At 51.1% G+C, this 15,008-nt stretch overlaps 1 protein-coding gene across 1 annotated transcript in view; it reads right to left on the minus strand.

The window, feature by feature from the left end:
- Nucleotides 1–15,008, minus strand: part of STK10 (serine/threonine kinase 10) — a 124,453-nt gene that overhangs the window by 25,817 nt on the left and 83,628 nt on the right. The window contains exons 8-12 of the mRNA XM_027520253.1: nucleotides 14,184–14,318; nucleotides 11,883–12,425; nucleotides 9,502–9,632; nucleotides 4,041–4,164; nucleotides 3,442–3,621 (exon numbers count right to left, since the gene is read on the minus strand). Of these exons, the coding sequence (XP_027376054.1) occupies nucleotides 3,442–3,621; nucleotides 4,041–4,164; nucleotides 9,502–9,632; nucleotides 11,883–12,425; nucleotides 14,184–14,318 (1,113 nt within the window). The remainder of the gene's footprint in view (nucleotides 1–3,441; nucleotides 3,622–4,040; nucleotides 4,165–9,501; nucleotides 9,633–11,882; nucleotides 12,426–14,183; nucleotides 14,319–15,008) is intronic.

Consider the following 15,008-nt stretch of genomic DNA (forward strand, 5'->3'; position numbering starts at 1 on the left):
CGCACCCCACCCCCTCCACCAAAATCCTGGCAGCAATAAGAATTTTCAACTTTGTTAAACATCAGTGCCAGCAAAGGGAAGGAACTGTGGCAACCTCCCACTCCTTCCCATCCCAGGCCCTGCCTCCGCAGCCAGCTCTTTTTCCCACTCTTAAATCCCCACGACTCCTTCCCCACCCACACACACAAAGGGTGTGCATACAGGGCAGAGTGAGGAGCCAGGAGGAAACTGGAATTTACCTACTTCTCACCGAATGCTCACAGCATCTGTGAGAAATGCACGGTTAATAGCAATGAATCAAATGCAAACTCCCGCTTAGGAGTCACGTCTGTGCATGATTTGGCCCCTACCTGATTTTATCCCACAGTCATCTCCCCAGCACTTCCAAGTCTCCTACCACCCTGACCATTTTTCAGCTCTTCGCACACCCCAAGCTCTTTGCCATACCTCAGGGCCTTTGCATATACTATTCTACCCTCCTGGAAGCATCCTCTTAACCAGAGGATGCTGGTTAACCAGCCTATTTGCTCTCACAGCAAGTATTACTATGTAACGGGCAACGGTTTTATTTATTTAATATTGTACTTTGTTTCTCTAGCTTCCCTGGAAACTAACAAACTCCTTGAGGAACCCTATCTATTTTGTTCATCACAGTGTCCCTGGTACCCCATTCAGTGCCACACAGGTAGGTACTCAACACAACCGTCCCTGAATAACTCTCACAGTGACAGAAGACAGCCAGAACTCAGGCCAGAACTTGGGAATATCATTGGTTTGGTTCCAGACACCCACAATAAGGTGAAGATTGCAATGAAGCAAGTCCCGTGAATTTACACTATACTGTAGTCTGTTAAGTGTGTGAAAGTGAAGTTGTTCAGTCGTGTCCGACTATTTGCAACCCCATGGACTGTAGCCTACCAGGGATTTCCAGGCAAGAGTACTGGAGTGGGTTGCCATTTCCTTCTCCAGGAGATCTTCCCAACCCAGGGATTGAACCCAGGTCTCCCGCATTGTAGGCAGATGCTTTACTGTCTGAGCCACCAGGGAAGTCTTTAAGTGTGTTATTATATGCATGTCTTAAAAAACTGTATATAAGGGAAACATGTTTTATTGCTAAAAAATGCTAGTCATCATCTCAGCCTTCAGCAAATTGTAGTCCTCCTGCAAAAATAACCATCACCAATCACCATGGCAAATATAAAGTCTGAAATAGTCAAGCATTACCAAAATGTGACAGAGACAGGAAGTGAGCAAATGCTGTTGGAAAAAATGGTACAGAAAGACTTGCTCATGGGAGGGTTGCTACAAACCTTCAACTTGTAAAAAGAAAGCACAACATCTGCTAAAGTGCAATAAAACACGGTCTGCCTGTAGCTTGTCCAAAGCCTAGCAGTTAGCTTTGAGCCACAGTGCCAAAGACTTAGAAACAAGCCTGCCTCCCAAGCCTGTGCTCCCAGCACTGGAGCTGCGATGTGTTTAGTACCAGCCCCTCCCCTCCCAACCCCACACATCTCAGCCCACAAGCCCATCTCTCAGCAGGAGGTTCAGGACCAGCACACATCTCAGCCCACAAGCCCATCTCTCAGCAGGAGGTTCAGGACCAGGGTAAGTCAAGGCCTTTGGAAGGAAAGCTATGACAAACCCAGACAGTGTGTTAAAAAGCAGAGACATCACTTTGCCAACAAAGGCCCATATAGTTAAAGCTGTGGTTTTTCTAGTAGTCATGCATGGATGTGAGAATTAGACCATAAAGGAGGCTGAGCACTGAAGAACTGATGCTTTCATACTGCAGCGCTGGAGAAGACTCTTGAGAGTCCTTGGACAGCAAGGAAACCAAACCAGTCCATCCTAAAGGAAATCAGTCTCGAATGTTCACTGGAAGGACGGATGCTGAAGCTGAAGCTCCAATACATTGGCCAACTGATGTAAAGAACCGACTCACTGGAAAAGACCCTGATGCTGGGGAAAGATTGAAGGCAGGAGAAGGGGACAATAAAGGATGAGATGGTTGGATGGCATCACCTACTCAATGGACGTGAATCTGAACAAACTCCGCGAGATCATGGAGGACAGAGAAGACTGGTGTGCTACAGTCTGTGGAGTTGCAAAGAGTCAGACATGACTTAGTGACTAAACAACTCAAAAAGTGGAGGCACTCACCTCAGACACAAAGGAGCATATATACAATTTTAGAAACTCAAAATTCATGCCAAAGAAACCATGAACAAAATAGCAAAAACAGACAGGATCAAGTCCTATACTTGCAGGGCTCAGCCTCATTGCCTCACACTAATCCTGGCTCTATCAGATCCTGCCTTTATTTTAAATAGCTGATAATCTGTTCATCGTGAATTTTTTTTATTTTTGACCCACCATGTGGCTTGTGGGATCTTAGTTCTCCAACCAGGGATTGAACCTGGGCCCTCAGCAGTAAAAGTGCAGAATCTCACCGCTGGACTCCCAGGGAATAACCTGTGATCAATATTTTACACTAATTTCTATTTTAAAACATTGCATCAGAATATTATTTATCTTGATTTAGGAGTTTTACTGTACCTCCTTAAGTTTTGTGCCCTAGGCAAGTTGTCTCATCACAGCCAGTGGCCCCGATTCCCACAGGCAGCCACTGGATTCAGCACATGTCATGTCCGACACAGTAAAGTCTGGGCCCTGGGCTCTGCAGGCCCCGAAAAGCACCATGGGCCGCCCCTAGAAGCTGCTCCTCCCATTCCCACCTGGAGATCGAGAGCAGCCTGGATTGGTATGCCCTGCCCTAGGTTCTACCCTCCTCGCTCCCATCCTTTCTTCTGAGGGCTCAGGAAAGAAAGTCTGGCCCAGCCTCCAAGTGTCTGGCTCCATGGGGGAGGCGTGGGCTGCTCTCTAGGACTCAGATGCCCTGCCCTGGGGCAGGCCTCCCTTCCCTTGTCTCAGGACCGTTACCTCTTTGCCACTTCCCTTTCCAGCTGGGGAAAGAGGGAGAAGAGGCACGTGTGTCCAAGCAAGGGAGCTACTCTTCTAGGAGAAGGGGGAGTCAGGCATGGAGGATGTGTGTGCACCCACCCAGGACTCAGCTCTCCTCCTGGTGACAGCATCTCAGGTTTCCCTAAGCCGCCATCCCTTCCCTCCTCTCTGCTTTCTTCCAGATCAGGCTGCTAAGCTGGGGGGATATAGAGGAAGTTGCCTGAGGCCACAAGACAAGGGCCTGCCTGGAGCCAAGTCCACGCAGAGGAAGGCAGAGCCCAAAAGACGGAGAAGGGGCTCCTGATGGCACGGCTAGGGGATGCAGATCCAGACATCCCTGGACATGCACTTTTCAGGTACATAAGCTCCTCCAAATTCCCTCTATGGCTGAGGCAAGGCTGAGCTGGAGTTTTGGTCATTTGCAACTGAGAGGGCCCTCATCCTCCCAGGACGCCCTGCTTCCGCCCAGCACGTGTTCACCTCCTTCTTCATCAGCTTGAGCTGCTCCTGGAACTTGGCATAGTCCCGCTCCTGCTCCAGGCGAATCCGCTTGGCCTCCTCCCGGCGGCGCACCGCGTGGTCTTGCTCCATCTTCTCTACTTGTTGCTTTTGCTGACGCTCCAGGTTCTCCAGCTCTATGTCAAAGAACTTCTTCTTGGCCTAGAAAGAGCAGAAAGGGAAAGTTAGAAAAGTCACCTGGGAGGGAGGTGGGGAAAGCCCAGAGGCTGTGCTCACACCTGGGCTTGAATCCCAGCTCTACTACCTCGCTGTGTGACCTGAGACAAGTCACCTAACCTCTCTGTTTCCTCAGGTGCAAAAGAAAGACCAGCGTTGTTGCGTGGGGCTCAATAAAGGCTATGTCCACTCTAGAGGCCCTCCCGTGTGGCTGAGAGCAGCACTGTGACCCGCAGGTGACACTGCACTTACAAGTCAATACCTAATGGCATCAGGAAACCAGAGGAACTGGGAAACTGCTGTGAATCATTCTCCATGCCCAATCATCCTCACTCAGCAACTTCTGCTTAAAGAAACTAAGGAGGCAAGAAGCCCTCTGGGGGCCCATCTTTCCTCACACTCACGTTGATTTCTTGTTCAAAACGCTTATGCATTTGCTCCAGCTGCAGCTCATGCTTGCTGCTCAGTTGGGTTTGATTCCGATGTTCTTCTTTCTGGAGCAGCCGAAGCTCTCGGAGTTCCTGGCGCCTGAAGGGTAGAAAGATGCGGACATTCCAGTCAGAAAGTGTCCTCAGTGGTCACATATGTCATAGCTAAGGACGCGGAAGGCAGGGGCATAGTGAGGCATCACATGGTCCAGGACAGAGGCGAGACAAGAACTTACAACTCACACTTTATTTGATATTGATTGACAGGCAAAACATTAATAATCTTGGTATATAAAGAGTGCTTACAAATCAATATGAAAAACAGGAATATCCTAATTTTAAAAAGCGGCACAGAGCATGAACAGACATGAAGCAAAAGACAAAAAGAACATTTTAAATCATCTATATGGGTATGAAATTCAAATGAAAAACAAATACATTTTCATGAAATAGGTAAGAATATAGGGGAAACTGATTTCTTCCTACATTGCTGATATGTATAAATTGACACATTTCTGGAGGGCAATTTGTCAGTAAGGTATGTCTTTTGACATAGGTCTACTTCTGGATACTGATTCTAAAGAGAGATTCATAGATATGTCCATTTCTGGATACTGATTCTAAAGAGAGATTCATAGATACACAGCAAAACTGAATAAGGATATTCACCCACTCCAATATCCTTGCCAGGAAAACCCCATGGACAGAGGAGCCTGGCAGGCTACAGTCCATGGGGTCACAAGAGTCGGACACAACAGTGACTAAACCACCACCCCCACTCTTCATGACAACGCTATTTATAATAGTACAAAGTTGGAAGCAACTTATGTGTCTGTCAATATAGATGTAATTAAATAAAATGTCTATCTGATATAATTTTATTCAATCATTAAAAATGAATTTCTAGAAGGTATCAAATTACATGGGGGGAAAAATCTATGAAAAACGCAGCAGTTCTTTATAAACAGATAGGGACTGATCTCTAAGTGAAAAAGGCAAGCTATTAAAGAGTGGGTCTATTATGCTACTGACCACCTGCTTGAAAAACAAAAAGGACCATATATTTGTGTGCACATGGGCCTGTGCAAGTTTACTTTCCTGTTTAAACACTGTTTCTGGAAGGACTGCACTGTGAAATATTAACACAAGGAAGGGAGCCGGCGGCCAGCAGAGAGTGAGTGAGGGAGGCATTGTACTTTCACCCTCTTTTCCGTTTCGAGTCTTGAACCGTGGCATTATATTACCTACTCAAAAGGTAAATACAATAAAAATTTGACCCAAATCACACAGTGTACCTTAACTTTGTAACACATTTATTGTCAACGTGTGTATGAGTGTACACCCAAAAATATACTTGTGGCATGCATGCATGCTCAGTCGTGTCTGACTTTTTGCAATCCCACGGACTAGAGCCCACCAGGCTCCTCTCTCCGTGGGATTTTCCCAGCAAGAAAACTGGAGTGCGTTGCCATTTCCTCCTCCAGGGGATCTTCCTGACCCAGGGATCGAACCTGAGTCTCCTGCGTTTCCTTCACTGGCAGGCAGATTCTTTACTACTGAGTCATCTGGGAAGCCCCCTGGTAGGATAAAGCCCAACTACCGTGTTTCTTTCTGGGCAAGTCCATTAAAAATTGGTATGTATCCTTTATATAATCAGAAAAGAAATTAAAATGATGGCAGAAAGAGCATGGGCCTCCTGGCAGGGAATGGGGATCCCTTGGCAGCCTGTGCTCTGCTCTGGTCCAGCATCTGTGGGCGCATCATGGTCACCCCCACTGCGGGCCCGCCTCCCAGCTCTGAGCAGGCAGAGCTCCCCAGGAACTGCCCACAGCAGCTGCTGGAGGGGAGGCCTCCTGCTCTCAGAGGTCAGAGAGGCCTTGTCTGAATCTTAGCTCAGCTCGTTTTCCAGCCGGGTGCCCTCAGGCAGTCACTCAGTCTTTGCATGCTCTTTCCCTGCATCTGTAAAATGGGGAGATAATCTCTTCCTCACAGGTTCTTTAAGGTTAAATGAGGTGATACATGTAGCATCAGGTGATACTGTCTGACACATGGCAACCACTCCCCAAGTGGCAACTTCTCGAATGATAACGAGGAAGAAGAGGCAAAGGCCGCCCAATCTCTGGGAAAAGCCAGAGACGCTTTATACAGGTGTGTAAGGAAGCATCTCTGGGAGCCTCTGCATTTCGGGAAGAGAGGAGGCAGGAGGCGATTTCTGAGACATGGAAATCCCGACACAAGAGGAGCTAAGGCTCGGACAGCAACTGAAAAAACAGACAGAGTAAGGTAAGCAGCCAGCTTCTGACATCACCTTCTTGACCCACCAGAGTTCTCACAAGGGAGAGGCAGGCAGAGACAGGTCAAGAACCAGCTCCAGGAACTTTAGGGGAAACCAGAAAGAACTCTGACCCAGCAGCCCCCACTTGCATGAGTGACTATCCGGTGATACTGTTCAAAACCCTACGTGGGATCCAAGCCTCCGGAAACGCTAGGACCCAGGTTCAACCAGGGACGCGGCAGAGTCTGACAGCCCGCAGCCCGGCCGGACTCACAGGGCCTTCAGACACGGCAGGCAAACAAGGGAAGGCTCGTTCTTTGCGAGCACCTCTTCTCCACCTCGGCTAAATCTCACCTTTCAAACCTGGGCAGCACCCGCTCCTCTGCTGAGGAGGCAGGTGGGGGTCCCGCCTCGGGGCCACTTTCAGATGCAGTGTGGTGGAGCTGGAATTTCACGCCCAGGAACCCAAACTGCCCAGAGGAGAGAGGACAGAATGGAAACCCAGCCCCTGAGTCTGAAGCTCGAGGAGTGACCGTGAGAACAGAAGGCCATGTCTTCAGCCGAGAGCAACCACGACCACCCCTCCCCTGACCCGAGCCTCCCCAGCACACACGGAGGACGTGTGTGTGTGTGTGTGTGTGTGTGTGTGTGTGTGTGTGCGCGCGCACACCCATACGCGTGTACACAGAAACTGCGGCCACCGGACGCAAACAGCTGACTCACTAGAAAAGACTCTGATGCTGGGAAAGACTGAAGGCAACAGGAGGGGGCGGAAGAGGATGAGATGATTAGATGGTATTACTGACTCAATAGACATGAATTTAAGCCAACTCTGAGAGCCAGTGAAAGACAGGGAAGGCTGGCGTGCTGTAGTCCATGGGGTCGCAAAGACTCGGACACGACTGAGCGACTGAACAACTGAACAAGTAACGTCACCAGTGCAAAGTCTGCCTGTCATCCCCCTGGCTTCGAGAGGGGAGACGTGCCCTGACATCCAAAACTCCTTCTATCGGGCTTTGGAATGTCTGTGCTTTTTAAAGATAAGAATGTGTTTGATGTTTCAGAAGTGTCCTCCAAGCCAGTCATGAGTTGTTCCAGCAAAGGCCTGGCCTCACGGCAGCTTCGTGGCTCTGAGGCCTCTCTCCCTAGCTGCTAAGCCCCCACCTCCACCCCTGGGGAGCCCCCCAGAAAGCTTCCGGGTCCAGTGGAAACTGGTAGAATTCTCACACAGATAGATCTTCTCACCTGGGTGACCTGAGGCAAGTAAGTTCCCACCAGGAAACACTGTTTCCTCATCAACAGAACGGCCGAAATAGGGTCTCCCGAGACCCTTGGACTGCAAGGAGATCCAACCAGTCCATCCTAAAGGAGACCAGTCCTGGGTGTTTATTAGAAGGACTGATGCTGAGGCTGAAACTCCAATACTTTGGCCACCTCATGCAAAGAGTTGACTCATTGGAAAAAACCCTGATGCTGGGAGGGACTGGGGGCAGGAGGAGAAGGGGATGTCAGAGGATGAGATGGCTGGATGGCATCACTCATCACATGAGTTTGGGTGAACTCCAGGAGTTGGTGATGGACAGGGAAGCCTGGCATGCTGCGATTCATGGGGTCACAAAGAGTCAGACACAACTGAGCCACTGAACTGACTGGGGAGGGCTGTCAGGGTGCCTGGACGCCTTAAGAATGCAAAGATGACTCCGTGCAAACAACTCTACCTCACACCCTCCTGCCCACACCAACCCCTCCCGTCTTCAGCTTTGCCTCCAGAATGCATGCTGAACCCAACCTGTCCGGCCACACCTTCCCTCTGTCTGGCCACCGTCCTGGCCAGGGTGTCCCTGCATCCCTGCTTCAGTCCTGCCCCCTCTATAGCCCAGACTTGGATGACAGCAGAGTCGGCTTTTAAAAGGGACATTACAGCTGGTCACTCTCCAGATGCTTCATTCCAGTTGTTTTTTTGTTGTAGAATCGCTAAGTCGTGTCTGACTCTTTGCGACCCCATGGACTGCAGCACACCAGGCTTCCCTGTCCTTAACCGTTTTCCAGAGTTTGCTCAAACTCGTCCATTGAGTCCGTGATGCCATCCAACCATCTCATCCCCTGTTGTCCCCTTCTCCTCCTGCCCTCAATCTTTCCCAGCATCAGGGTCTTTTCCAATGAGTCAGCTCTTCACATCAGGTAGCCAAAGTATTGGAGCTTCAGCATCAGTCCCTCCACTGGGGATGAAACCTACGTTTCTCCACCCCTGCCCGTGGACTGACATGACCTGGACCCTGTGGGCCCTGGGGATGACTCCGCATCCTCTCCCTCCAACTCCACACTCCAGCTCCGCCCTCTCAGGTCCCTGAACAAGCCTTGGCTTTGGAGTTCCTGCCATGGTCTCCCGGCTCTGCCACTGGCTGGCTCCTCTGAACCCTCTGCTCTGCTCAGGGGATTTCCTGCCAGGCAAGGCCCCCCACCCCTAGCCCAGTGGCCACTCCCCCATCAGCCATTATTCCCTCCACAGCATGAACTACAGTTGGGAATTATCTTGAGTGCTATTTGTGGGCCTATGAGGTGTAAGTTCTACAATAGCTACAGCCTCCATTATCTGGGTCATCAATGTGTCCCCCAACCTGGTGAGGGGGTGTGGATATATCAGTGAATGGATGGCTGGCTAGCTGGAGGGGAGGCTGGAGGAATGCGTGGATAGGGAGCTGAGTGGGTGCGTAGGTGATGGGTGGGTGGGTGACTAGAAGGATGGGTTAGAGGATGGAGGGACGGGTGTGTGGATGGACGGATGAATGAATGAGTGGGTAGAGGGGTGGGCTGATGAGTGGACAAGTAAATGGAGGGGGAGGGAAGTGGATGAAGAGGTGGGTGGGTATATGGAGGAGGGAGGTGAGTTAGGGAATACAGGGTCTCGGACAAAGCCAGCTTCTTTTAGTGTCCCTGATTCCACACTGAATGCTATAGACAGACAGACAGTTCTTTTTTGGCAGCGTAGCAGGTGAGATCTTAGGTCCCTGACCATGGATTGAATCTGTGCCCGTACAGTTGGAGCACAGAGCCCGAAACACTGGACTGCCAGGGAAGTCTCAGTTCTTGCACCAGAAAGACCCAAATCTCCCGTCTCATCCCTACCCTGTTACGGCCGTCAGCAGCCCCTCCCAGCCTCACCTGAGGAATCGCATCTCCTCGTCCTTCTTCTCATCCTCACTGATGATCTTGGAGGTGGTAATGCTCACCTCCACGCCATCCACAACAAACTTGCGTGTCCTCTTCAGGGTCTTATTGTGCAGCCTTGAGTCCTGGCCAGGGAAGATCATTAGGCAAAGCTCAGCATTACAGCCATGAATCCATGGGTGGCCCAGTCTCAGCCCAGTCCAGGAAGGAGGTGACTGTCCATGGTTCCCCGCGTGCCTCAAGCTTCTCAACCTGGAGGCCTGAGTCTCTGAGGTTAGGCCTCTTCCTCTCCCTGACCTCACCCTTCGGACACTGCCCAGCCTCTGCCTGCTGACCACCAGCATTCTCTCACACACAGGGCGCAGCAGCCAAGCGAACTGGGTTCCGACTCTCCTTCTACACCTCCTGGCCCTGTGACCCTGGGCAAGCCCCTTGTCCTGCCCAAGCCTCAGCTTCCTCAACCTGTCAGAGGAGACGAGCAGTGCTTGCCCCCCAGGTTGTTCTGAAGATGCAGTGAAGGAGGGGCGGGTGGAATGCAATAGCACCTGGGTCATGACAAGGGCTCAACACTTGATATTTATTTCTGACAGTTGCTATTGCAGACCACAATCACTTATCTTCAATGCCAAAATCCAAGGAGCCTGGAAAACCAGAGTTCAGAACTATGTTGGCAGCCAAGCCTAACCTGACCTGAACTCCACAGGAGGCCACAGCCCTCTGGAGCCACCCTGAGATTACTCGTATCTTTGTCTTTACCTTTTCCTATGCATAATCATGCCCCTCACCTGTGATCGCTTACACAGTGCTGCCAGAACTCCTGGAGGCATTTAAACACCCTTTGAACATACTCTATCCTGACTTAGATGAGCCTGTGGGTCTGCACTGGAGTCCTCACGGCATCTCCTTCTCCAACTCCTCCCCTGGCTCCAGAGGCCCTTCCTGGTGGAGCCCAGCCTGGCCTTTCCAGCATCTCCCTACGGCAGTCCCTCCTGTGCCCCAGGACTCAATTCAGGATGAGTCAGACTAGCAACCAGGAAGAGGCTAGCCGGAGATGGCAAGGGAGAAAGGCCTGGGGTCCCGGTCACAGGGCCTCTGCAAGGGGGTAACAGACTCCCTGTGAAACCAAGGGCGCTGACGCAGCCAGGCGCTCTTATCAGAGCAGCTGTGTTCCCTGACTCACTGCCAGCCCTCCAGTAAAGGGATCCTCTCAACACCCTCGAGGAGAGGCGAGGTGGACCAGACTTAAAAAAAAAAATTATCTTTTTTTTTCTAACCCTTAGTGTCTTTCCAAGAAGAGAAGGGACAGAAACCGTGTCCTAAGGCCCTGATGCTTCTTACACCTAAAAGCTGCTGCCCTTTCTGCTAGTCCTGTTCTATTTGTCTGATATTCTCACTTTAAAAAGTTAGCTTTTAGTTTTGTGCTTGCCTTTAATGTACTAGCTTTAAATGTAATATGATCTAATCTATTCAATTTTTTGGTGTGATTTCTCTCCCCCCCTCCACCCCACCCCCCAAAAGAAAAAAGAAACGCGCTTTCTTTCTGTTCCCAAAGGCAACTGCAACAGCTGGCTGCTTCTCCTTTTTCCTTCTTTCATTTGGGCCAAAATTTTTGAGTCTCTGCTGTGTGGTTTTCAAACAAAAAGGCTGCAAAACGTTTCCTAAATTCAGCCTTGGTTGGGGGTGAGGTTCTTGGGGCGGCCAATCAGGTGACCAAAGGTGAGTTCGCGAACATCTCATGATCTGTGGGAGCGGGCCGGGGAAGGGTCAGGCCTCCCTGAGAGAAAGAGGCCACACAGCCAGCAGCCAGGACACTGTGACACGCGGGGTCCAGAGCGCAGAGGCTGGGGTCTGCCCAGCTCCCCACCTGCCACCTGAGGCTCTGTTTGCCGGGCTGTACTCAGCGATACGGCTCCTTTTAGGCATTTTGCAGCACAGGCCTTGCGTTGAGCTCTGAAGTGCAGTGGCTAGAGTCGCTCATAACGCCGCTCCCCCTCAGAACAGCCATGAGCCCACTCCCTTCCGCTGACTCTATCAGCAAATGGACCACACAGCCGGTCCACAAGTCAGAGAGCTTTCACTTCCAGAATTCTCTCTCCCTAGTTTGACCAAGGCCTTTAACCAAACCCAATTTAAATAGAACCCCAAACTGAAATTAAAACCCAAACCTACAGCCTGACATGACTTAACCCCAGACTGAACTCAAGATATCTGGGGGATTAAACAGCGATTCAAACAAAAGGCTCCTAAGAAAGAGAAATCTCATGAACCACTTAAAATGCAAGGCAGCCACCGGATGCTCTCACAACCCAACATTGAGCAGCAGCAACTTCTGCAGAATGCCTGCCCCGAGCCCGCAGCGCAAGAGGTGAGGTTACCTTGATGGACAGAGAGCCCGACTCCTTGTTCACGGACATGTCTGCTGACAGGGAGGTGCCGAAGTCCGTGCTCCCAGAGGTGGAGACGCTGCCACAATCTGAGTCCCTCTTGGAAAGGCTCTGTGCCCCCGGGGTGGGGAGCTCCAGACTGCCATTGGTCAGCTCGCTGCGCAAGGTCTCCAGGGCGCTGCTGTTGGGACGGCTCTGGCTTGCTTTCTGGGACCTGCTGGCCGCTGGACTGAGGTCTCCACCCTGGTCAGCGGCTTGCTTCTCCTCGGACACCTGAATTCTGGCACCCATGGACACTGGTCGGAACTTCCGGAGGGGCACAGGCACCGCCTGGCCGTTCTCGTTTCCAGGGGCCACATCCAGGGGGCTGGTGGCCGGGAGGGCCCCGTGCCCAGGGGGCTCGCTGGGCCCATTCGCACCATCCTGAGGCTGGCTGGGAGGTGGTGGGGTGAAAGGTGATTCTTTGAGAAGTTTGTCCGCATCAATGCTCAGCTGACTCACCTCGGAGGAGTCTCGAGTGTGGTTCTCCAGAGGCTAGGAAAAAACAGACAGTCAAGGCCACGGGCCTGTGTGTCTGAGCAACAGTCAGAGACGCAGCGAGGCTGGACAGTCAGACACCCACAACGTTCGGAAGAGGGCCAGGGAGGTCTCATAGGCGCCTCTCTAGTGAGCCACAGTCCTCCCCACTCCCTGCTGCCCAGCCAACAATAAAATTACCACTTGCTTTCAAGAACAGGTATTCCTCCTAGGAGTGGAGGCAACCGCGGCCAGATAGATAGCTCGGGTCCTGTCTAAAGCGGGCAGCAGCTACCATGCTCCAGCCAATCATGAAAGCCTGGAAAAACTGGGTCCCCTGAGCCCAGACCTTCCAATTTTTCAAGACAAGCTGGAATCTGGAGTTTTACATGCCATCTCCCAATTTTTAGATGGCAACTAATTCAAATTTTTTAAAAGTCACAGAAAGGCCAAGCCAAACTAATCCAGAGGCTAGATTTCCGTCTATTAACCACTATGTTTTCTATGTTTTGTTTTTGTGTTTTAGAGCTTTTGGGGGGTAGAAGTACTGAAAATGTTGTTACTGTGAAATAGAACAAGGATTTCTGCAGAGGAAACATAAACGTCCCCCTTAATGAATAAAGTAAACACCCACGTAGCCACCTTCCAGGTCAAGAGTGGGACACATCCCAGACCTGAGACCCTCCCCTTGTCCAGCAGGGTCTCCCTGTGTCCAGACTCCCCTTGACATTGTCCTGACCTTGACCTCTAAGTGTTATAGGTTAGTTATAGGATTTACACACCAGCTCCGGCTCCTCCCAGGAATGAACTGCACTTGAGGAAGTGCTATATAATCCTTCCCAAACAGACAGGTCTGGACAAGCCTTGCTAGGTCCACAGCACCACCTGGACACTAAGTCTCCCCTCCTGGAGGAAGCTGTCCCCAAATGACTAGACCAGGGATCCGAAAGTGGCAGTTCAGGACAGAATCCAGCCCACAGATGAGTTTTGTTTGGCTCAAATGTTTTGTAAAAATTTAAATTAGCTTTACGGCTCCCTGGTGGCTCAGAGGGCAAAGTATCTGCTGGCAATGCAGGAGACTCGATTTCAGTCCCTAGGTTGGGAAGACTCCCTGGAGAAGCGAATGGGCAGTCCACTCCAGTATTCTTGCCTGGAGAATCCCAGGGTCAGAGGAGTCTCAAGGGCTACAAGTCCATGGGACTGCAAAGAGTCGGACATGACTGAGTGGCTAACACAAATGTTTTGTAAAAAGTTTAAGTTAGCTTTAATTTAAATTTACACTCAGCCAAGTGCCGAAGCTGCAGATGGGTTACAAGCGTGCCAAGACATGGGTCCCCTGGGCCCTCGCGATGGCCAGACGGGGTCTGGGGTGCTCGGAGCCCCTCAGCCTGTTGCCTCTGATCACAGGCAGCCTTTCCATGCACTGAGCCCACCGTGTGCTACACACATCCTCATTCCGTATGTGCGTCACGACAGGGAGCAGGCTGGGAAGCAAAAGGAGTCCACCACCAACTTTTAAAACCTGGAAAATCCCACAGAAAATTCCAATTCCGGGTCTTCCCTGAAAATTATAGGATTTGGCCAACACACCCTGCAGCCTCATCCCGGCCCTTGTGCTGTCTTACGTAACCGGTGGCGTGGGAGCCTGTGACCTCTGAGCTGGGAAAGAACAGAAAGGAACCTCTCCTGCGCCTCCCGGTGCCCTTCCGCCCCAGCTGAGGGATGCGGGGACCCCATCCCTCCCCAGTGCTCCCCGGCACCCCCTGATCTCCTTACAGAGGCAGCCTCCACCGCATCCTCCTCATCCCCCTCATCTCGGCCGTCTTCAATCTCCTCCATCACTTCAGCCTTGGCCTCGGCCACCAGCTCCCGCAGGGCCTTGTTGCTGGTGACGCTGCTGACGAAGGGATGCTGAGAAGGGCAAGACAGCTGGGTGAGAATCACAGCGGGCGAGGGCGGGGGTGGTGAGGAGGGGCACCCAAGGCCGGGGAAGGCGATCCCCCAGGCAGAGGAGGCTGGCAGCATCCCTCAGGGAGATGTGAACTTGAACTTGGTCAGGCAGACCCAGAGGCAGCTCAGAAAGTCCTGTGTGTGGTGAAAGAGGGCAAATGCCAGCTCCGCTGCTCACTAGCTGTGTGACCCTGAGCAGGTCCCTTTCCCTCTCTGAGTTTCGGGATCCTCACCTCTGCATGGAGAAAATCATAGCAAACCCACAGGGATGGTATGAGGGTGGAAGGAGATCAAGCACAGAGAGGAGTTTAGCCCAAAGTGGGAGCAAAAAATAATGTTTCAGGAGGGTTATTTGTGTTTGTTAATTTATTTTTCTTTTTTATTTTTTTGGCCATGCCATGTGGCTTGTGGGATTTCAGTTCCCTGACTAGGGATTGAACCTGGGCCCTCAGCAGTGAATGCATGGAATCTTAACCACTGGACTGCAGGGAATTCCCTGTTAATTTACTTCTTAAAAAGATTTTAAAGGTGTAGTTTTAAAAATATTGGCTTCCCTGGTGGCTCAGTCAGTAAAGAACTGCCTGCAATGCAGGAGACTGCTTGTAATGCAAGAAACCCAGTATATGCACATACAGAGTATAATATATAATA

The sequence above is a fragment of the Bos indicus x Bos taurus genome, chromosome 20, assembly GCF_003369695.1.
Source record: "Bos indicus x Bos taurus breed Angus x Brahman F1 hybrid chromosome 20, Bos_hybrid_MaternalHap_v2.0, whole genome shotgun sequence".
In the NCBI taxonomy this organism is placed as follows: Eukaryota; Metazoa; Chordata; class Mammalia; order Artiodactyla; family Bovidae; genus Bos; species Bos indicus x Bos taurus.